General features: G+C 38.1%; 1 protein-coding gene across 1 annotated transcript in view; it reads left to right on the top strand.

Moving 5' to 3' along the window:
* Positions 1-23,292, top strand: part of LOC308495761 (uncharacterized protein) — a 45,309-nt gene that overhangs the window by 9,964 nt on the left and 12,053 nt on the right. Inside the window, exons 5-8 of the mRNA XM_081080737.1 lie at positions 841-978; positions 3,322-3,392; positions 11,766-11,799; positions 14,246-14,318. Of these exons, the coding sequence (XP_080936863.1) occupies positions 841-978; positions 3,322-3,392; positions 11,766-11,799; positions 14,246-14,318 (316 nt within the window). The remainder of the gene's footprint in view (positions 1-840; positions 979-3,321; positions 3,393-11,765; positions 11,800-14,245; positions 14,319-23,292) is intronic.

Here is a 23,292-nt window from a genome sequence, read left to right as displayed (position 1 = left end):
TGTTATAGGGTTTGCCCTAAGTGACTGTGTATTACTACTACCAGATATTCCTCAGTTTTTATCCTTTTTCGTTTCTAGTCTATTTTGATGGTTTTTTTTATCATTTTTAATTGGTATGGGTAGAAGGGAGAAAGACAGCATTAACTGAATAAACTTCTTCTTTAATGAAACAAGTCATGGATGGGTGATTAAAAAAGAGATGGGCTTTCAGTTCACTCAAGACTGGCTTCAATGCTCAGCTTTCCTATGTGTCACGTGTGTGACCATGGGAACATTACTGTCATCACCAAACATGTTTCCCGATGTGGAAACGAGGGAAATAATATCTCCTTCAAGTATGGTCGTGTGTCTTGACCTGGCATGTGATTCAGTGCCCAGCACATGCTTATGAGCACCGTTAACTCAATGATGACAATGTTTACTAGAATTAGTACTAATATTATTGTTTTGAGCCTGCCAAGTAGCTTTAACTTGCCTGACTTCTAGCTGACTTTGGATGTACCATATATAAGACTAAGGAAGAAATGGGAAATTCTTTATTGAAATCTTCACCTACTTCAGATAAGTGACCTCAGCAGAGTTACTTGTCTATTAGAGAACTTTAAATTAGCACCTTCTAGGTAATACCCAAGTGGAGCAAGAGGCTTTTTTTTTGTTGTTGTTTTTATGTCCCTTCATTTTAGACACAATTTGGACATAATTTACAAAGATGAACACTTAAGCATGTAAATGGTCAATTCTATACAGATAAGCAATATATTGAACTTGGTAAAGTCTCTCAATGTTGCTGTTTACGTAATTTAAGTTCCTAAGGGTGAAGTTGTCTCTCCGTTATTTCAGAACAGCCCTCATGCTTGCTGCAAAGAATAAGTCCTCAAATACAGTCCGGCTTCTGCTTCAGGCAGGTGCAGATGTCTTTGCTCAAGATGACATTGGAAGGACTGCTGAAGAATATGCTTTATCTAAGGGTTTGACGGAGTAAGTGTGTACATTGAAATGGTAGTTATCAACAAACTGGGCTTCCAGACACTTTCACTGTTACTTCTTAGGGAACAGGTGAGACGTCCTAACTGGGGTCAGGCAGGGGGGGGATGGCAGTGAGTTAGTAGACATCCTCAGCCAGAAAACAAACAGTCAGACGTGTGAGACGTAGCGAAGGGACAGATTCCTTATCCCAGAACTTTGAAGACCTTTATCTTTAGGGATCCCCACGTTCTCCATTTCATTCCAAGCATAACCCCTGTGTTTCAGGTACCAATAATGTCTCTTCTCTGACTTTTCCAACTAGTTATTTGGGGGTGTAAATTGTACAGTTTAGCAGGAAATTCTCTATTTTCTGGAGGCTATTGGCTATGCTCCCCTCTTGAATTTTTCAAGAAGCCAGAGTGTTCCCTAAGTCCAAGGGGGACCATCCTCTTTCACAAGTTAGATGGAGAGGGAAGGAAGGTCATTCTGGTCATTCATTGGTTTCCATCGATTGTGTTGCTGCACGGTTGCTATAGAAACGGTCCTGTCGTCATGACTCCCTATGCTCCAAGGTTCCCTTGCTGATCCCGAGTCCTCTGTGTCCATGGTTTTCCACACTTGGACTTCAAAGTGGCGATATTTTTAACTTGACATGCAGATGCTCGCTTACATCCTTAGCTCCTATTCCAGAGCACCAGCTCCCTGTCCCGGGAGTCTGGACTTCTAGCTTTAGCCACACACAGCCTTCCCCAACACTGAAAAACTATGCGGGGCCCACATCTTAGCCCAAACCTCATAATGACTTACCCTTTTGAGTGTCTTGTTGTGTCTTCTGCCGGCACATGTTAGTTGGAACTTTCTGAGCTGTCAGAGAGGTGCCAGTAATGCTGCAGGAAAAGATCAGACTTTCCTTTCTCCTGTTACCAGATCTGTACCCCAAGGCCACTTGCTATCCCATGGAGTATCTTTCCTTAGGTCCTGGAAGGTCCCATACGCCTTTCCCAGAGTAGTAGACACTAAGTTGCCTGTGATTCCTTAGTTAAGATGAGGCTCAGTGATCTGTTTTCCAAAATAATGAAAATCTGGCCAGTGACTTGACTCTCCCTCAGGTTTCAGAGTATTTAAAGTTTTGCCTGACACGGAAGCCAGTAAACAGAAAGCTCTGGATCTAAAGGAGGTTACTTGGTGTTAGAATAGCTGCACCCCTTCCACGCCTCATGAGTGTGCATGTGTTCTATCTTCCAAGTCAACTGGGGATGCCTAGGAAGGTTAGAAAGATCTGAGAGGTCAGAGTTTCAGGAGGTAGACATGAGACGGAAGTAGTCCAAGCCAGGTCTTGACTTCTGTGACTTTTCTGCCACTGGTGTGATTAGCTACGATAATAGGGGCAGTTATGTTATCTACCTTATTGAGGTAACATATTTCTAAACGCATTTAATTACAAATTACATAATAGCTGAGATGTACTGAATTACAAACCACAAAGAGAGTAGCTGATAACCAAAATTAAAAACATTTTCTGTAAACTGCAACATTTGAATGTTAAATAGAACCTATGAAAAGCACACATTAGGTTTATTTGGAATTCCAAAATAATTTCAAAAACTAAAGCTCAAAAATACTTATTCCATTGCCTTACCATTTTGCTGTATTACCTATTTGATCCTCTGACAACCTGTAAAATAAGGCAGTGAGATGCTTGGTTTGTAGAGGAAAGCTCTGAGCCTAACAGCGGTGACTTCCCCGAAAACGGATCTTGTGGGCTATAGAACTAGGATTTCTGAGTTCTCAACTCTCGCCCCTGCTAATTCTAATTAACTGACTGAACTATGCTGCCCTCAGCATGACTGGTTCACCTTGCTCTTTTGTCTTCTTTAATCACATGCTTAAGAAACATTTTGTGCAACTTACTATGGGTTTTTTTAACTTAAATTTACAGGGGTGACATAGGGGTTTAACTTAAATTTATAGGGGTGACATAGGGGTGACAATAGGGGTAAAATTACATAGGTTTCAAACGTACAATTCTTTAATATATTGTCTATATATCACATTGTGTGTTGACCACCCAGAGTCAGTTCTCCTTCTGTCACCATATGTTTGACCCCCTTTACCCTTTTCTACTATCCCCTCTTCCACTTACTCTCTGACAACCACTGAACTGTTGTCTGTGTCTATGAGTTTTTGTTTCTTTATTTGTTTGTCTTTAGAACTTACAAAATTGAAGCGTATGGGATAATTCAAGTTTTTATATTAGCTCAGACATTACCTGAAATACTCTAAGAATTCCATGTTTTGATAAATGTTTTCCTGTCAGTATTAAAACAGTAATATTCTCACCTCTTTTATACATAGCAACGCCCAACTAATTTCTGATTATAAAAAGGAAAGGAGATGTAAAACGTCTTCTGACAGTAACAGTCGAGGTAAGACTCTTAATGGTGAAGTATTCTTTGTGGTCCTACCAGACATACAGTAAGACTAAGAAAGTTTTGCTATTGAAAGAGCTGTTAAAAAAATGTGTATATTGCATGTATATTTTTTCTTTGTTAGTTAATGTCTTTCTTCATAGTCTAGTATTCAGAATTATTATAAAAGTTAATTGTAGGTAATTTAAAATCTGAGAGAAAAGAAACTCATTTATCTAGTCATGACCCCTACAATCCCATATGATATTTATGTAAATAAGAAAAATGATTTTTAAATTAGTATGTTGTATGTTGCTTCTATAATCACCTTATAAGTTGGTCAATAAGTTGGACTTGTAAAAATAAATATTTGTTTAAATTTTACAGCAAATGGATTACATGTAGTGATTGAATTCTTGTTATTACATTGTGGTTTGTCTCACCATAATGTAACTAAAACTAGGAACTCAACAATACCTTCCTAGTCCCACAAACAAATGGCAAACAATAAGAGCTGCAAAACTTAGCCAGTGTGAAGGAATCGCAGTGAGACTGTTTTTAAAACGTATCTACTGATACAAGTCAGTAAAGCTGTGCCTTGTTGAGAAGCATGGGTTATTTTCCATGTGGATATGCCAACAAGGTCTCACTATTATCACCTTTTTTCCTCATAAGTCAAAACAGAGTGAGACATGTTGACCTCATTAGAAGATGTTTTCTTCTGTTAGTTGGATAGTTGTCATGACAGTGTAATTTCTCTAGAACAATATGCTCTGTAGCCACTAGTCAAAAGATAATCATAATAAATGTTCCCATAGCCTAACTTAGGACTCAAAAGATTATAATAAAAGTACAGAAAAGTTTCACAATGACAAAAACGCTATTCTACTCACTGAATGTGGCACCTTGTGCACTGTGCAATCTGAAATGCCCGAGGACCCCTTTAACTTAGTAGACCTCTATCAAAGCACTTGTGTCGGTGGTTTTGCAAGTTATAGGAAACACAGAGATGAAACGGAATTTGATCTTTAATGTGCCCCTAAGACTTTAGAGCTGTCCCTGGTTTATTTCTATGGTTTCTTAAAACAGAATTTTCAAGGGCGATCTTTTCATTTATTTATTTATTTGCCTCTGCAGCCATTTGCTGTGTAACCATCAGGTGTCTTTTAGGCACTAAGTGTTATTTTGATGTTGTAGAAGACAAGCATTTTAAAACCACAGTCCCTACCTCCAAGGGCGTGTTCTTATTATTGTCATTTTTATTATTTATTATACTTTACACAGTGCTTACTAGGTGCCAGAGCCCACTGAGAGCTTATAATTATCATTATTGTTTGTTATTCGGTGTGTAGTATCAGATCTGACAATTAAGTTTGAGAACTTGCCACCGTGCGCTTACATTGGCAGCACTGTACAAACAGCTCAGTAAGGTTTCATAACCTTGGTATATCAGTGTCTCAGAGTTGTGTTTGTGTTGATGTGTGGCTGTGTCTTGCTGAGTGGCAGTGTCTTGCTCGTTGTTGTTGCATGTTTTTGTGTGCCATTGCGAGGCTGTCTGAGCTTGAATCAGAGCTATGATCAAACATTAAATTTCTTGTTAAACTTGGCAAGAGTGGAAGTGAAATCAGGAACATGTTAGTCCAGGTTCATGGGGATAATGTCATGAAGAAAACGGCCATGAACAAATGGATTAAACATTTTTCTGAGGGGAAAGATTGTGTCACTGATGAAGAGACGTCATGGTGGCCAGAATTGACCAGAACTGAGGAAAACATTGCAAAAATTCATTGAATTGTGAGTCAAAATCATTGGCTGACTGTGAGAAGCGTAGCAGACCAAGTAAACATCGATACAGAAACAGTTAGGAAAATTTTAACTGAAAATCTTGGCATGAGAAAGGTGTGTGCAAAAATAGATCCAAAGGGGCTCACCGATGAACAAAAGCAAAGGAGAGTCAAAGGTTGCCAAGACCTTTTGGAGAGGCAAGACAATGTTTTGAGCCGTGTTTTCACTGGTGATGAAACCTGGGTATACCAATACGATTCTAAAATAAAGCATCAAAGTGCACAATGGACGTCAGCCAATTCTCCATGACCAAAAAAGTTCTTCCAGTCCAAATCAAGAATCAAAACAATTTTGCTAACCTGTTTTGATATCAGAGAGATTATTCATTATAAATTTGTACCAACTGGACAAACAGTTAAGCATGTTTAGTTTTTGGAAGTTCTGAAAAGACTGCATGAAAATGTTAGAAGAAAACAACCTCAACCTTTGGCCCACTATTCATGGCTGTTGCATCACGACAATGCACCAGCTCACACGGCGCTGTCTGTGAGGGAGTGTTTAGCCAGTAAACAAATAACTGTATTGATATACTCACCCTACTCACCTGATCTGGTCCCCAATGACTTCTTTCTTTACCCGAAGATAAAGGAAATACTGAAAGAAAGACATTTTGATGACATTCGGGACATCAAGAGTAATACAACAACAGCTCTGATGGCCATTCCAGAAAAAGAGTTCCAAAATTGCTTTGAAGGGTGGACTAGGCACTAGCATCGGTGCACAGCTTCCCAAGGGCAGTACTTAGAATGTGACCATAGTGATATTCAGCAATGAGGTATGCAGCACTTTTTCTAGGATGACTTCGTGAACCTAATTGTCAGATCTCGTGGGCCAGACACTTTATGTCCATGATGATGATTTCGGTTGTAAAAACCTGGGTAGGATTTAAGGGAAGTATGCAGTGTGAGTGGGAGTTGGCCAGATAAAGAGGCAGGACCGTGTTGGGCAGGGGAAACAATAATCAAGATTACAGGTTTGGCAGAAGGAACTGCAGACATAGGCTAAGATACACAGTGAACTTCGCAGGATTTACAAGCAGTTCAGTTTTGATGGTATAAAAAGCGTGCTGTGGGAATGGTTGAGAAGGTGGTGAACACCTAGGTAAGGCGAGCTTAAGAAAGTCTTTAGTTCTAGAGAAAGGAGTTGCTCTTATCCTGTAGGCCTTGGGAAATATATCAGTTAGAATAGTTTAGCTGCAGGTAATAGGTGACCTAATTAACAGTGGTTACAACAGGAGGCACCAGGATGGTTTTGGTGGTTCTGTGATGCCATGAGTTGCCTGTTGTTGTCCCTGTTTCAGTTGTGAGGTTGTCAGTGTTTTGTTTAAGTCTCATTTGCTGGCTGGTTAATTAGCAACGGCTCCAAGCATCATATTCTCACAGGACAATATCCAAAGGCTGAAGGACTGCGTTTCTGTGGTATATAGTTGGCATACCACATTATATCAGTTCAGGTGTACAACATAGTGATTTGACACTGATATACCTTGCGAGGTTATCACCACAATATGTCTAGTAAGCATCTATCACCCTTCAAAGTGACTGTAATATTATTGATATTTTCCCTGTGCTGTTAACTACATCCCTGTGGCTTAGATATTTCATCACTGGAAGTTTGTACTTCTCATTCACTTTCTTTTTCGTTCATCTCTTCAACTCCCTTTCATCTGGGAAAAATCAAGTTGCTTTTTTGTAGCTATGGGTCTGTTTCTGTTTTGTTTGTTTTGCTTTTCTAGGTTCCACATATAAATGAGATCATAAGGTATTTGTCTTTTTCTGTCTTCTTTCACTTAACATAATACCTCTAGGAACTTCCACATTGTTACAAAGGGCAAGATTTCATCTTTTATGGATGAGTTATTATTATATCAGTTATATTAAGGATGAGTTAATTATTCTAATATCAGTTATAGTATTACTGTATACACACACACACACACACACACACCTCACACACATATCAAATCCTCTTTATGCATTCATCTATCGAAGGACGCCTATGTTGCTTCCATATCCTGGCTATTATATATACTGCTGCAGTGAACATAGAGGTGCAGATGTCTTTTCAAATTACTGTTTTGTTTTTTGTTGGACAAATACCCAGAAGTAGAATTGCAAGATCTCATGGCAGTTCTATTTCTGATATTTTGAGGAATCTCCATACTGTTTCCCCCAGTGAATATAACAATTTACAAATCCAAAAACAGTGCAGGCTCTGTTTTTCCTTTCCTCCACTTCCTTGCCGACATTTGTTATATGGTGCCATTTTGATGGTAGCCATCTGAGAGTAATGAGGTGGTATTGCTCTGTGGTTTTGATATCTGTTTCCCTGATAAACGGTGATGTTCAGCTATGTGATTCTTTTAAATAGGAAGAAGACTGAGAGGCTGCCAGTATATCCCTTAACATTTCCAGGCTAGGGTACAGCACATGCTGGTTCCCACAGCAGTTAGGGGTAAAGCAGTCACTGTGATTAGCTTAGTATAATCATTTTTCTTTGTGGAGCTGGAGAGAGGCCATGTTCTTTGTGTATTGGGACAGTAAATATCCACACAGCATTGTGGTTCTCCAGTGAGAATGAAGATGAAGAAATGGCAAGTGGGCAGGGACTCAGCAATGGTTACTGCAGGGATCATGGGAGAGTTTTGAGCAGACTAGGAACAAGATGAGACGGCATTCGGACACTCTGGTTGTGGTATAAAGCAGGGACCAGCAAGCTTATTCTGTAAAGGGCCTGATTTTAGGCCATGTGGTCTCTGTCATACCTACTCAAATCTGCCATCATGGTGTGAAAGCAGTCGTGGGCCAACTGAATAGGCAAGACTGTGCTACAGTAAAGCTTTATTTACAAAAATTGATGGCAGGTTGGAGTTTGCTGGCCCCTCACATAGAGGATAGATTGAAGAAAAGCACATGAAAATAAGTGGCAGACAAAGGAAGCTTTTACTTCCTTGGACTAGTATCAGTCCATTGTGATATTTTTCACCCATCCATTTTGAAAGAAAAAAAAGTCAGGAAGGTTAATTTATTCAATTTAACATGTTGGTCTTTGCTGGCTAATGTCTTTCTCATTTGTTTTGCTGAAAATAAATCCTATTCATTTAGGAAGCAACAATAAGAGTCGGTGGTGTTTCATTTCTTCCCCCTGTGAAAGCCATCTGCTAAGAGCCCCTGTTTGACTAGGGCAGTGGCTGTGGAAAAATAAAGCAGAGCCTGGAGAGTGTTATGGTTAATACAATTTAGTGATGATTGAATGTAAAAAGTTAGTGGGGAGTGAGAAAACTAAGATGATTCCTAGGTTTCCAGAATGTGCACTAGCATTTCAATGGGACATGAGAAGAGTGACTAGGACATTATCAGATGGAGAGAGAAGAACAGCAGGTCAATAGGGAAGACACGTTTTTTTCCTCTGAATGTTGAGTTTCTTGGTATATCCATGGGTAACTCATCCTACATGGATATAATTTTTTGTTTCCTTTTCACATATTCTGTTAACCACTGCTTTTTCATACTAGAGCTATGTTTTTAGTTTTATAAGCAATAAAGAGGTTTAGAAAGCAAAGGAACTCTATAATCAGTGTACATTATTATACTACAAGTGATAGTTATATGTTTTTCTGTAATTATCCCAGTTACTTGATTGATTCATAACTCTTATAAAAAGGACATAAACCCTACCTAGTTGTAGAAAATTGACAGTGTGATCTCTTCATTTGCTATATAGGAACTGATAGAACATGTTGTCATTAGGATGTTTTATTTTTTATTCTGATTAAAATAGGATGGTTGCTTGTTTTACAGTATTTTCTGACATCATTTCATTTATCCTCTTTATGCCTTTATTCAAATATATCTAGCTCTACAGGAATCTGCAAAAGAAGAATAAAAAAAAAACAAATTTAATGATAGGTAATCTGCAAAATCACCTTCTGACCTTAATCATGTAGAAAGCATCAACCCAAAGAATGAAAATTTCATATAATGCCATTTATTAGAGATTCTTAACACCACCCCTAGGTTTGGTTATTCACTAGAGCACTTTACAAGACTCAGCCTATAGCTGTACTAATGCCTGTGATTTATTACAGTGAGAGCAAAATCAGCAAAGAGAAAAGGTGTATGTGACAGTGTCTGACAGGAGGGAACCAGGCGCAAGTTTCTAAGACGCATGTCCTGTGGAGTTAGCAGGATGTGCTTAATTCCCCACTGTTAAATTCTGGCACCACATGTGAAATGCTGTCTAGTGGTACCGGAGTCTCATTAGACTCAGTGCCTTCATGGAGTGCTTTCATGGCACGCCAGTCACATAGGCAGCGTCCCCCTAGCAGGTGCTAACATTCCTGATTCCCAGAAGGAAAGCGAGTGTCCAGCATGAACCACCTTGTTTGTACAAGCATTTCAGGCACGGTGAGCCACACTTAGTTAGGGAATGGTGGGAACCCTCCCCATATGCAGGTTTCCAGATACCAGCCAAGGGCCAGCCATTCAAGCAGGACTTTCAAAGGATAGCAGTCAGGCCTGCTGTATGAAATCTTTTCTGCACAGCAGTTATAGGCATGACTTAATTTTTGGTGTAGCTTAAAATTTTATTTTAATAGCAAGTAATATGGTGACGTGCCTTGGTACTGGTTTTGGTTGTATCATCCATTAAAAATTGCAGTGCTGGTTACTTTTTTGCCTTTTCGTGAGTATTTCAAAGGTATTGTACATACATTACTATGGCAATAACCATGGCAATTACAATCTTTTTGTGTGATTAATGTTTCAATATAGCTTTTGAATAAAATCAGCACAATGATTTTTGATTTACAATGAGAATCAAAGTTGTCCTGTAAGTACAGGGACGATTCCATTTTGATTCACTTGGCATCCCTATTCAGCATGCTAATGCGAGATGTTCAGTCACGTTTATCAGTGATTTTCTTGTGTAAGTATTCCAAAAATCACTTGCTTTGTTTATGGCTTTTCATATGCTTCATTCGGTTGGGTGAATAATCATATTCTGATACTGGATCTTTATATTCATTTTCAAGGTGACTGTATTTTGAAAATAGCATTAATGTGTTCATATCTGGTAATAGCAGGTTCAGTGGAAAACTTTTTTTTTTTTTAATTAGTAAGCCTTCGTTTTTAGAGCAGGTTTAGGTTCAGGGCAAAATTGAGTGGAGAGTAGAGAAAGTTCCCTCAAAACCCATGTCCCCGTCCACACAGAGCCTCCCTCACTGTTGACACCCTGCCCGCGGGTGGTACATTCACGACGACCCATGAACTGCACTGACTCAGCATGACCACTCACAGCACACACTTGACGTTAGAGTTCACTCTTGCTGTGGTCCAATCTGTGGGGTTTGACAAACGTATAATGACAGGTCTCCCCCCTTCCAGTCTCACCCAGACTAGATCCACTACTAGATACCCTCTGTGGCGTTTCCTCAGCCCTCCCTTCTCCCTAACCTCCGGAAGCCACACGTCTTTCTACTGCTTCATAGTTTTGTTTTTTTCTGAATATCATATAGTTGGAATCATACAGTGGCCATCTTTTTGACTGTTTAAAAACTTAAAACTCCAGGGTCATTGAAGGTAGTTATTCAAGATAACCTCTTTGTCTTTTTGGGGGGGGGTGTTTGTTTGTTTGCTGTTATTCATCGGCTTAGGATTTGATGACATATGACTTACAAGGTAAAAAACCATGATTTCTATACACATTTGCCACTATGGGGAGGGATGAGAAAAATGGCATCACACGCTGCTGTACAGCAATAACTCTTTGGACCTTCCTGCTCTATGAGGTGAGCCGGATAGATTCTCCAGCAATGGAGGGAAACAGTCTCAGGGGTTAGACTTGATAAAACTGGAATCGCAAAGTCTTTCATACTTATCCTGCACTGGAGAGAGGGCCAGAAAGAGTCTGTTTCCTGTGTTTTGCCGTGCTGCAAAGCAGACTGCCTTTGACTAAGCTGCTAATGACAGGGTGTTTCATCCTAAACTGAACACCCTTGACTGAAGAGCGGCACAGCGGTACTGTGTCAGAGCAAAACAAGTGGACTCTCTTCTAACTGCTCTTCATGACAGAAGTGCAGAAAAATCATGCTATTTAAATTGGACCGTGTTAGTTTATGATAGTGATTTTACTACTGATACCATTTTCGTTCACTCCGATGGGTTTGGTAAGGATTACAATCATTGTAAGTAGCACTTGACTTGTAGCTATCAAATGATTGCACATCACGTTTATTTTTCTCTCATTAGATATAAATGTATAATACATACAAACATGCATAAGTACATGCATGTACATACATATGTGTACGTATATATGTATGAATATATAAATATGAATATATATACACACATATATATAGGAGAGGAAGTAAAAGTTCTTCATGTATTAATTGCCCACCAGTTGTATCAGTAACATTCACTCTACTATAGTCTTCAGGGGTGTTCCCAAAGAAATATTTTTTCATCACTTCAGTCTGATGCTTTCAAAGTTCTGTGTTTTTCTATTGTGTATTTACAATGTATTTGAATTTTTTTCTTTTAACAGTGGATGAGTGTTCTCAATGCGACCATGCAAGCAGGTAGGATTTTATGGATTTCTAAAATTGCATGTTAACTAAGAGACTGCGGAGAGAAGCCAGTAAGCTTTAATGAGTGTTCTGCTCTGGGCTAGACCCTATACTATGTGCCTAACATTGGTTATCCCAGGTCGTCGGCACAGTAGATTTGCAAAGTAGCTGTGCCGTTCGGCCGTTTTTATTCATTAGAGGAGTATGGTTCCAGGAGGTGGATTAATTTAACCCTGATTCCATAGTTACCAAGTGGCTGACATGTGATGTGACCTTCAGCCTGCTTGGTTTCCCAAGTCCGTTCTCTTGTCCCTCAGCCTATACTGAGAAGTGCCTGGACAGGACTGGATTCAAGATTCAGGTACAAGTCAGGTGGCCTCAGAGAGTCCCGTTTAGTGATGCCTTAGTGCTGATTTAGAAGTTTCCTATCAAGCCCAGTTAGCCCAAGCTCTGTCTTAATGTACTTGACAATTGCAGCAGTCACGAGAACCTTGTTTTCACCATCAGTGTTGAGGGCAGATGTCAGTTCGCTGTGGCCACAGAACCACAGGTTGTACATAAGCAAGACCTAATCAGATAAATGTTTTCAGGGATAATGCGATGTACCCTTCTTGGGACGAATCGTTGTTCTGTAAGTGAAGATCATCTATGTATACACTGTTGTGTTAATTCAGCACAAATTGAGAGGATATTTTTCATTGATTTTTCTACTTACTGACTCCCATTACTGTGTTTCCATTTAAGCTAGTACGCTTCCCTCATTCTAGGAAGTTTTTTCTTTTTTTCTAGTCTTTCTTCCTTCTTCCATGACTTTTCTTGATTTTTTACCTTTTTCTCTGCTTTACTCGGGGTAGTTTTGTTGCTGTTATTTTTTTCCACTTCTGCCAGCTAAGTATTCTCCATTTTTATAGACAGAACCAAAAATACATAGAATTCCAGGTGTTGAAGGAATGTTATCAATTAATTATTGCAAACACCCCTAGTACTTCATGCTGCCATTAATGTTTTGGTCAAGTGGTTGATCACATGAGGAGTTTGAACTCCCAGAGATTGAAGTGACTTATTTGACTACAGTGAGTGATGAAATGAGATTAGTATAGGTTTCTAAGCCCAGTACACTTCCTTCTTTATCATCCTTTGGGTGAGTGTTTTAATTATGGAAAGGTCTAGTGAATGCAATGGAAGAGGCTAAGAATGGAATTAGCAGGGGAATCCACGTTTCAAGAGGAACAACACAGGTTGGGATAGGAATAAGGCTCTTAGAGCAGAGATTAGACATCAGATGAGGGAAAAGAGATCAGAATGGTAGGGTATGACAAGGTAAAGAGAAATTACAGGAAGGAAGGACACAGGATGTTGGTAGTTGTCTAAGTAGTTTTGCTTGTTGAATTGGAGGAACCAGCAAAATTTAAGGTTTGTGTGAAAACATATTAAACCTTTGAGCCTTTGGAAACACTCTCTTTATAGCAAGTAGGAATGTGGTATCTTCCACCTGCACCCGGAATTACAGAGGGGGTCCCCTTGAGTCCAAAGGCACTGGAGATTGCTGAACTACATAGATCTATGGCCCACAGCAGGTGTCTCGTCACCTCCACCTCTTTGCCCAACGCGCTGATGTCCTTCCCATGGAGATGGAGGGTTGGGCATTACTGTGAAAACAGTAATGGAGTTGGGTAGGTGGTAACATGCCTGTGTTGGGAGTGGATGACTGAGGCTCCATTTAGCTTGTTTTCCAGGAACAGCGAAATAGAGAACTCCTACTGTGGGTCATTTGAGCCCAACCTTGTTTCAGGAGTCTATGCCTTCGTAGGCTGAAGTTTTCAAGTTTGGAGATTGCCAGCAAGCTGTGCGGACAAGTGATCTGGGAGTGGGGAGGCTAACAACGTACATATTTGTTCTTTGACTTTTGTACATGTAAGCTGCAAACATTTCATGCATTTCAGGGACCTCACTGTAGTGTTTTTGAGTGAAAACAAGGAATGGGGTAAGTTTAGTAACTGCTTTCTATGTTAAAGAAGCAAGACTGCCGTTTTTGACCCACACAGATTAATCTTTGAACCAGGGACAGACCATGGAGAAGGGTTAGTGTATCGTTCTACCTTGATTTAGGTCATTGCTTTTGTCCCAGTTCAGGTTCCTATTGTCAGCTATTAATTGCGTTTTCAATTCAGCCTTCAGGACTTTTGGTGAAAACAAGGTACTCTCAGGTGTTGCCAACATGTTTGCTGTCATTCTTTGTTATGGAAACTTAGAGTGTCTCTTCATTAAATATTGCACGAGTTGGGAGTGGTGGAGGCAGCAATAGATAACTGATAGCTTTTCTAGAACATCGTCTAAATTTTAATCATATCAAGAAACTTCATTTCCTATGCAGATAGCTGAATTTTGCTCCCTTTGTGTTTGTTGTTTTTGTAAAGGAATGCACTCACTGTTTTTGTTGTGTATTTTTACCCTAAAGTCTTTCCTGGAAACCTGGCAGGAATGATTCACGGGCTATATCAGACGATGGACTCTTGGATGTTGGTACCAAGGTAAAAGGCTCCTGTGTGAAATTAACTTTTTTACTCTGAATTTAGTTTTGTGTAGCACTTGTAAAATTTAATAGTGTTCCCCCTACCATTGTTTTATGTTTGTAATGGAAAATGTGTCACTGTGAACCATTTTATAATATATCACCACTTGAGGGTTTTTTTCCTTTAAATTAAAGTTTATTGGGGTGCAATTGTTAATAAAGTGACATGGATTTCAGGTGTACAATTCTGTAATATATTATCTATATCTCACATTGTGTGGTCACCAGCCAGCCAGTTCTCTTTCCATCACCCCATTAGACCCCATTTAGCAATAGTCCTATTTCATCTTTACTTACCACCGAATACTATTCCATTATTTATATGTACCACAACTTCTTTATCCATTCATCTATCGAAGGACGTTTTGGTTGTTTCCGTTGTCTTACCCACCGTAAGTAAAGCTGCAATGAACATTGGAGCACACTTGTCTTTATGATTCAAAGTTTTCAGATTATTTGAGTAGATACCCAGGAGAGAGATTGCTGGGTCATGTGGTAATTCTATTTGTAATTTCTTGAGGAACCTCCACACTGCCTTCCATAGCGGCTGCACCAGCCAGCATTCCCCCCAACAGTGTATGAGGGTTCCTTTTTCTCCACAGCCTCTCCAACACTTGTTACTATTTGTCTTGTTGATGATAGCCATTCTGAATGGGGTGAGGTGATATCTCATTGTGGTTTTTATTTGCATTTCTCTGATGATTAGTAATGTGGAGCATTTTTTCATATGTCTATTTGCCATTTGTAAGTCCTCTTTGGAGAAATGTCTCTTCAGGTCCTCTGCCCATTTTTCAATTGGGTTGTTTGTTTTTTTGTGTGTTGAGTTGCATGAGTTCCTTGTATATTTTGGATATTAGCCCCTTATCGGAGGCACTGTTTGCAAACTTTTTCACCCATTCAGTTGGTTGTCTCTTTATTTTATCGATGGTTTCTTTTGCTGTGCAGAAGCTTTTAAGTTTCATATAGTCCCATTCATTTATTTTAGCATTTACTTCCATTGCCTTTGGAGTCATAAAATTCATAAAATGCTCTTTGAACCCAAGGTCCATAAGTTTAGTAACTATGTTTTCTTCTATGCAGTTTATTATTTCAGGTTTTATGCTTAAGTCTTTGATCCATTTTGAATTAATTTTGGTACACGGTGACAGATTTCAGCCCTGTTTCATTCTTTTGCATGTGGTTTTCCAATTCTACCAGCACCATTTATCGAAGGAGCTGTCTTTTCTCCATTGTATGCTTTTTGCTTCTTTGTCAAAAATTGTCTGTCCATATTTATGTGGGTTTATTTCTGGGATCTCAATTCTATTCCATTGGTCTACGTGTCTGTTTTTCTGCCCATACCATGTTGTTTTGATTATTATTGCCCTTTAGTACAAGCTAAAGTCAGGGAGTGTGATACCTCCAGCATTGTTCTTTTTGCTTAGGATTCCTTTGGCTGTTGATGTCTTTTGTGGTTCGATACAAATCTGATGATTTTTTTGTTCTATTTTTTAAAATGTGCTATTGGGATTTTGATGGAGATTGCATTAAATCTGTATATTGTTTTGGTAATACGGGCATTTTAACTATGTAGCTTGTTCCAATCCATGAGCATGGAATGTCTATCCATTTCTTTGTGTCTTCTTCAATTTCTTTTAAAAATGTCTTATAGTTTTCAGCGTATAAATCCTTCACATCCTTGGTTAAGTTTAATCCTAGGTGTTTTATACTTTTTCTTGCAATTGCAAAAGGAATTGTTCTTTTGCTTTCTTTTTCTGAGATTTCATTGTTAGTATATAGGAATACAATGGACTTTTGTACATTGATTTTGTAGCCGGCAACTTTACTGTATTTGTCGATTGTTTTCAATGGCTTTTTGGTGGAGTTTTAGGGTTTTCTATATATAGCATCATGTCATCTGCAAAGAGTGACAATTTAATTTCTTCATTCCCAATTTGGATGCCTTTTACTTATTTGTCTTGCCTGATTGCTCTGGCGAGGACTTCCAACACTATGCTTAAAAGCAGAGGTGATAGGGGACAGCCCTGCGGTGTTCCTGAACGTAGAGAAAAGGGCTTCAGTTTTTCATCATGAATTATGAGATTAGCTGAGGGTTTGTCATATATGCCCTTTATTATGTTCAAGTATTTTACTTCTATACCTATTTTATTAAGTGATCCAATCATAAATGGATGTTGTATCTTGTCAAATGCTTTTTCTGCATCAATTGATATAATCATATGATTTTTGTCCTTTATTTTGTTTATGGGATGAATCACATTGATGGATTTCTGAATGTTGAGCCATCCTTGTGCACCTGGGATGAATCTGCTTGGTCATGATGAATAATCTTTTTAGCATATTGTTGCATTCGATTTGTTAGCATTTTTCTTAGGATTTTTGCATCTGCATTCATCAGAGATAATAGTCTGTAGTTTTCTTTTTTTGTGTTATCCTTACCAGGTTTTGGTATCGGTAATGTTGGCCTCATAAAATGATTTAGGGAGTATTGTCTCTTCTTCAATTTTTTGGAAGAGTTTGAGTAGGACAGGTATTATATCCTCTTTGTAGATTTGGTGGAATTCACTAGTGAAGCCATCTGGTCCTGGACTTTTGCTTCTGGGAAGGTTTTGGATGACTGATTCAATTTCCTTAGTGGTGATCGATCTATTTAGATTTTCCAGTTCTTTATGATTCAGCCTAGGAAGGCTATATGTTTCCAAGGACCTGTCCATTTCTTCTAGGTTATTGAATTTGGTGGCATGTAGTCCCTCATAGTATTCCTGGATGATGCTTTGTGTTTCGGTGGCGTCCGTGATAACTTCCCTTCTCATTTCTGATTTTATTAGTCTTTTTTTATCTTACTGAGTCTACCAAGGATTTGTCAATTGTATTAATCTTTTCAAAGAACCAGCTCTTTGTCACATTAATTTTTTCTATTCTCTTTTTGTTCTCTGTTTCATTTAGTTCTGCTCTGATTTTTATTGTTTTCTTTCTGCTGCTGACATTCAGTTTCATTTGTTCTTCTTTTTCTAGCTCCATAAGATGTAAAGATGAGGTTATCTATTTGGGATTTTTCTTATTTCTTGAGATAGGCCTGTAATGATATAAATTTCCCTCTTAAAACTGCTTTCGCTGCATCCCCAAAATTTTGGTAGGATGTATTTTCATTTTCCTTTGTTTCTATGTATCTTTTTTTTCTTCTGTAAGATAGTTTTTGTTTTTTTATTTTTTTTTTGAAGCTTTTCATTGTTCCCTTTCCAGTTTACTGTTTTTTTCTGTTTTTCACATTCTTTTATTCGTTTCCGGTGCACAAAACAATGTAATAGCTAGACATGTATCATTTATATCCCTCACACAGTCATAACCCCCTCCCCCCTCCACTGCCTCTCTGACATCTCACACAGCCATTACATTTCCACTGTCTCTATTCCTAATGCTGTACTCCGCTTCTTGTAACTATATGTAATATATATGTAATATATATATTTATATAAGATATATATATATATAGTATGTATATATATATTTTTTATATAAAATATGTATATGTATTATATGTACATGTAAATTGTACTTGACATTCATTATTCAGCTTCAGGTGTACAGTGCAGTGATCAGCCATCTACATCATCCCTGAGGTGGTCTCCCTAATGAGACAAGTATCCATTGGATACCCTACAAAATCTTTACGAAATTATTGATTACATTCCCCAAATTGACTCTCGTATCCCCGTGGCACTCTTGTGGTTACCAACTGTTCATTCTGATCCCGTGACTTTCCCCCTTATCCCCACCCCCTCATCTAGCAACCCTCAGTTTTTCCTCTGTGTCTTTGAGACTGTTTCTGATTAGTTCATTCATTTATTATTTTCTTTAGATTCCCCATATGAGATCATATGGTATTTGTCTTTCTCTGTCTGACTTATTTCACTTAATATAATGTTCTCTACGTCCATCCATATTGTTGCATGGTAAGATTTCATTCTTCTTCGTGGCTGTGAAATACTCCATTGTATAACTGTAACGGTTTCTTAATCCAATCGTTTACCAATGGGCATTTCGGTTGTTTCCATGTTTTGGCTATTGTGTATAGTGCTGCAATAAAGATAGGGGTGTATAAATTTTTTTGAATTAGAGTTTTGGATTTCTCCTGATAGATACCTAGGAGTGGAATTGCTGGGTCATAGGGTAGTTCCATTCTCAGATTTTTGAGATACCTCCATACTGTTTTCCATAGTGGCTGCACCAATCTGCAATCCCACCAACAGTGCATAAGCGTTCCCTTTTCTCCACATCCAGGCCAGCACTTGTTGTTTGTTGATTTGTTGATGAAAGCCATTTTGACTTGGGTGAGGTTGTATCTCATTGCGGTTTTTATTTGCATTTCTCTAATGATTAGTGAAGTTGAGCATTTTTTCATATGTCTGTTTCCCATCTGTATGTCCTTTTTAAAAAAATTACTCTCCATGTCCTCTGCACATTTTTTAATTGGGTTGTTTGTTATTTTGGAGTTGAGTTGACTGAGACATTTTATAAATATGGGATATTAACCCCTTATCAGATATATCATTGGCAAATATCTTCTCCATTCAGTAGGATCCCTTTTTGTTTTATTTTTTTTTATTTTTTTATAGTTTTATTTTATTTTATTTTATTTTATTTTTACATCCCTCACACCGTGAACCCCCCTCCCCCCATCCACCACCACCCCGACCTCACACCGAGCCATCACATTATACACATAAAATTATAGTTGGCATTCATTAATGTCCAGTCTCCGGTGTACAATGCCATGACCAGGCATCCACAGCATCCCTGAGGTGGTCTCCCAAACAGGACACATGTCCATCGGACACCCAACAAAATCCCCAAACACTATTGAATAAGTTCCCCAAAGTAATTCTCAAAAAACCCTGAGGCCATCCTGTGGTCACCAGCCGCCCCCCAATCCCTTCACCCTTCCCCCCATCCCCAACCCCCTCCCCCCTGCCCATCTAACAACTCTCGGTTTTTTGTGTCCCCAAAACTGTTTCTGATTAGTTCATACACATATTCTTTTCTTTAGATTCTGCATATAAGTGAGATCATATGGTACTTGTCTTTCTCTTTCTGACTTATTTCACTTAACATAATGTTCTCTAGATCCATCCATGTTGTTGCAAATGATAAGATTTCTTTTTTCTTTATGGCTGCGTAGTACTCCATTGTATAAATGTACCACAGCTTCTTAATCCAGTCATCGACCGATGGGCATTTCGGTTGTTTCTGTATCTTGGCTATTGTGTAAAGTGCTGCAATAAACATAGGAGTGCATACAGATTTTTGAATTGGAGCTTTGGATTTCTCCGGGTAGATGCCTAGGAGTGGGATTACTGGATCATAGGGTAGTTCTATCTTCAGATTCCTGAGATACCTCCATACTGTTTTCCATAGTGGCTGCACTAATCTGCAATCCCACCAACAGTGCACTAGCGTTCCCTTTTCTCCACATCCCCGCCCGCATTTGTTGTTTGTTGATTTATTGATGATAGCCATTTTGACTGGGGTGAGGTGGTATCTCATTGTGGTTTTTATTTGCATTTCTCTGATGGTTAGTGAGGTTGAGCATTTCTTCATATGTCTTCTTGCCTTCTGTATGTCCTTTTTAGAAAAATGTCTCCTCAAGTCCTCTGCCCATTTTTTAATTGGGTTGTTTGTTTTTTTGGAGTTGAGTTGAGTAAGTTTTTTATAGATTTGTGATATTAATCCCTTATCAGATATATCATTGGCAAATATCTTTTCCCATACAGTAGGATCCCTTTTTGTTTTATTGATGGTTTCCTTTGCTGTGAAAAAACTTTTTAGTTTGATGTGATCCCACATGATTATTTTTTCTCTTACTTCTCTTGGCTGAGAGGATGTATCAGTAAAAATCTTACTCCAGGTAATGTCTATAAAGTTTCTTCCTATATTTTCTTCTAGAAATTTTATGGTTTCAGATCTTACACTTATGTCTTTAATGCATTTTGAATTTATTCTTGTATATCGTGTAAGGAAGTGGTCCAGCTTCATTCTTTTGCATGTGTCTGTCCAGGTTTCGCCAACACCATTTGTTGAATAGACTGTCTTTACCCCACCATAAATTCTTGCTTCCATTGTCATAGATTGAATGACAATATAGGCATGGATTTATTGCTGGGCTCTCTAGTGTGTTCCATTGATCAAGGTATCTGTTTTTATACCAGTATCGTGGTGTTTTGATTACTGTAGCCTTGTAGTATAATTTGATGTCAGGTATCGTTATACCTCCCACTTTATTCCTATTTCTCAAGATTGCCGAGGCCAACCAGGATCTTTTATGGTTCCATATAAATTTCAGGATTATACGTTCTATTCTTGTGAAAACCATCCTTGGTAATATGATAGAAATTGCGTTGAATTCGTATGTTGCCTTAGGCAGTATGGACATTTTCACTCTATTAATTCTTCTTATCCATGAGCATATTATGTGCTTCCATCTATTTGTATCCTCTTTAATTTCTTTCTTCAGTGTCTTATAATTTTCTGAGTATAGATGTTTTACTTCTTTCATTAAATTTATTCCCAGGTATTTTATAGTCTTTGAAGCAATTGTAAATGGGATTCTTTTCTTAATTTCTCCTGATACTTTATTATTGGTATATACACATGCAACTGATTTCTGAATATTAATTTTGTATCCTGCTACTTTACTAAATACATTTATCAGTTCTAATGGTTTTTTGGTGGAGTCTTTAGGGTTCTCTCTATATAGTATCATGTCATCTGCATATAATAACTATTTTACTTCCTCCTTACCAATTTGGATGCCTTTTATTTATTTTTCTCGTCTGATTGCTGTGGCTAGAAGTTCCAGCACTATGTTGAATAGAAGTGGAGAAAGTGGGAAACCTTGCCTTGTTCCTGATCTTAAGGGGACTATTTTAGCTTTTCCCCGTTGAGTGTGATGTTAGCTGTGGGTTTATCATATATGGTCTCTATTATGTTGAGATATGGTCTCTCTATTCCCATTTTCTTAAGAGTTTTTATCATAAATGGCTGCTGGATTTTGTCCAATGCTTTTTCTGCATCTAATTGATATGATCATATGATTTTTATTTTTTATTTTGTTAATGTGGTGTATCATGTTAATTGATTTGCGGATGTTGAACCACCCTTGCATACCAGGAATGAATCCCCCTTGATCATAGTGTATGATTTTTTTAATGTATTGCATAATTGTGTTCAGTAATATTTTGTTGAGGGTTTTTGCATCTATGTTCTTTAGAGATACAGGCCTATAGTTTTTTGTTTGTTTGTGTGTTTTTTGTAGTGTCTTTGTCTGATTTGGGGATCAGAGTGATAGTGGCCTCGTAAAAAGGTTTTGGGAGCCTTCCCTCCTTCTGAATTTTTTGGAATAGCTTGAGGAGAATAGGTGATAATTCTTTTTTGAATGTTTTGTAAAATTCACCTGTAAAGCCATCTGGTCCAGCACTTTTGTTTGTTGGGAACTTGTTGATTACTGATTCAACTTCCCTGGTGGTAATCAGTCTATTCAGGTTTTCCGTTTCTTCTTGAGTTAGCCTTGGAAGGATGTATGCTTCTAGAAAATTTTCCATTTCTTCCAGATTGTCTAATTTGTTGGCATATAGATGCTGATAGTAATTTCTTAAATATTTTTGTATTTCTGTGGTGTCTGTTGTCACTTCTCCTCTTTCATTTCTGATTTTATTAATTTGGGTCCTCTCTCTCTCTCTTTTTGATAAGTCTGGCTAAAGGTTTGTTGACTTTGTTTATTTTGTCTAAAAAACAACTCTTGGATTCATTGATGTTTTTTATTGTTTTTCTGGTTTCTATTTCATTTATTTCCGCTCTGACCTTTATTATGTCCCTCTTTGTACTCCCTTTGCGGTTATTTTGCTGTTCTTTGTCCTGATCCCTTAAGTGTGAAAATAAACTGTTGATTAGTGATTTTTTTGTTTCTTTAGGTAGGCCTGCAATGCTGTGAATTTCCCTCCTAGGACTGTTTTCGCTGCATCCCATAGATTTGGTTTGTCATGGTTTGATTTTCATTTGTCTCGAGACATGTTTTGATTTCTTCCTTGATCTCATTGTTGATCCATTCGTTATTTAGTAACATGTTATTCAGGCTCCATGAATTTGTCTGTCTTCCAGTTTTTTTCCTGTAGTTGATTTCTGATTTTATAGCGCTGTGGTCAGAGAAGACAATTGGTATGATTTCAATTTTCTTACATTAATCAAGACTTGTTTTCTGGCCTAACACGTGGTGTACCTTGGAAAATGTCCCGTGTGTGCTTGAGAAGAACGTGTATTCTGCAGCTTTGGGGTGAAATTCTCTGAAAATGTTGATTAAATACAAATGGTCCAATGTGTCATTTAAGGCCATTGTTTCCATATTGATTTTCTGTCTGGAATACCTGTCCCTTGTCAGAGGTGTGTTGAAGTCCCCTACTATGATAATATTACTGTTGAGTTCTGTCACTATGTCAGTAAATATCTGTTTTATATATTTAGGTGCTCCTATGTTGGGTGCATAGATGTTTACTAGGGTTATGTACTCTTGTCGGACCAATTCCTTTATTATGTATAGTGCCCATCTTTGTCTTTTAATATATTCTTCAGTTTAAAGTCTATTTTGTCAGATATAAGTATTGCAACTCCAGCTTTTTTCTCATTTCTGTTTGCATGAAATATCTTACTCCAAGCCGTCACTTTCAGCCTGTGTGTGTCTTTTGATCTGAGGTGAGTCTCTTGTATACAGCATATACAAGGGTCTTGCTTTCTTATCCACTCAGCCACCCTATGTCTCTTGATTGGAGCATATAATCCGTTTGCATTTAAAGTGATTATTGATAGGTACATAGTTATTGCCATTTTTAAATTTGTCGTTAGATTGTTTTCATCTTTCTTCTGTTTACAGAAGCCCTTTTAAT

The sequence above is a fragment of the Rhinolophus hipposideros genome (genome assembly GCF_964194185.1).
Source record: "Rhinolophus hipposideros genome assembly, contig: HAP1_SCAFFOLD_139, whole genome shotgun sequence".
Lineage (NCBI taxonomy): Eukaryota > Metazoa > Chordata > Mammalia > Chiroptera > Rhinolophidae > Rhinolophus > Rhinolophus hipposideros.
The sequence above is the reverse complement of the archived record's forward strand: the minus strand, read 5'-3'. Positions and strand labels throughout refer to the sequence as shown.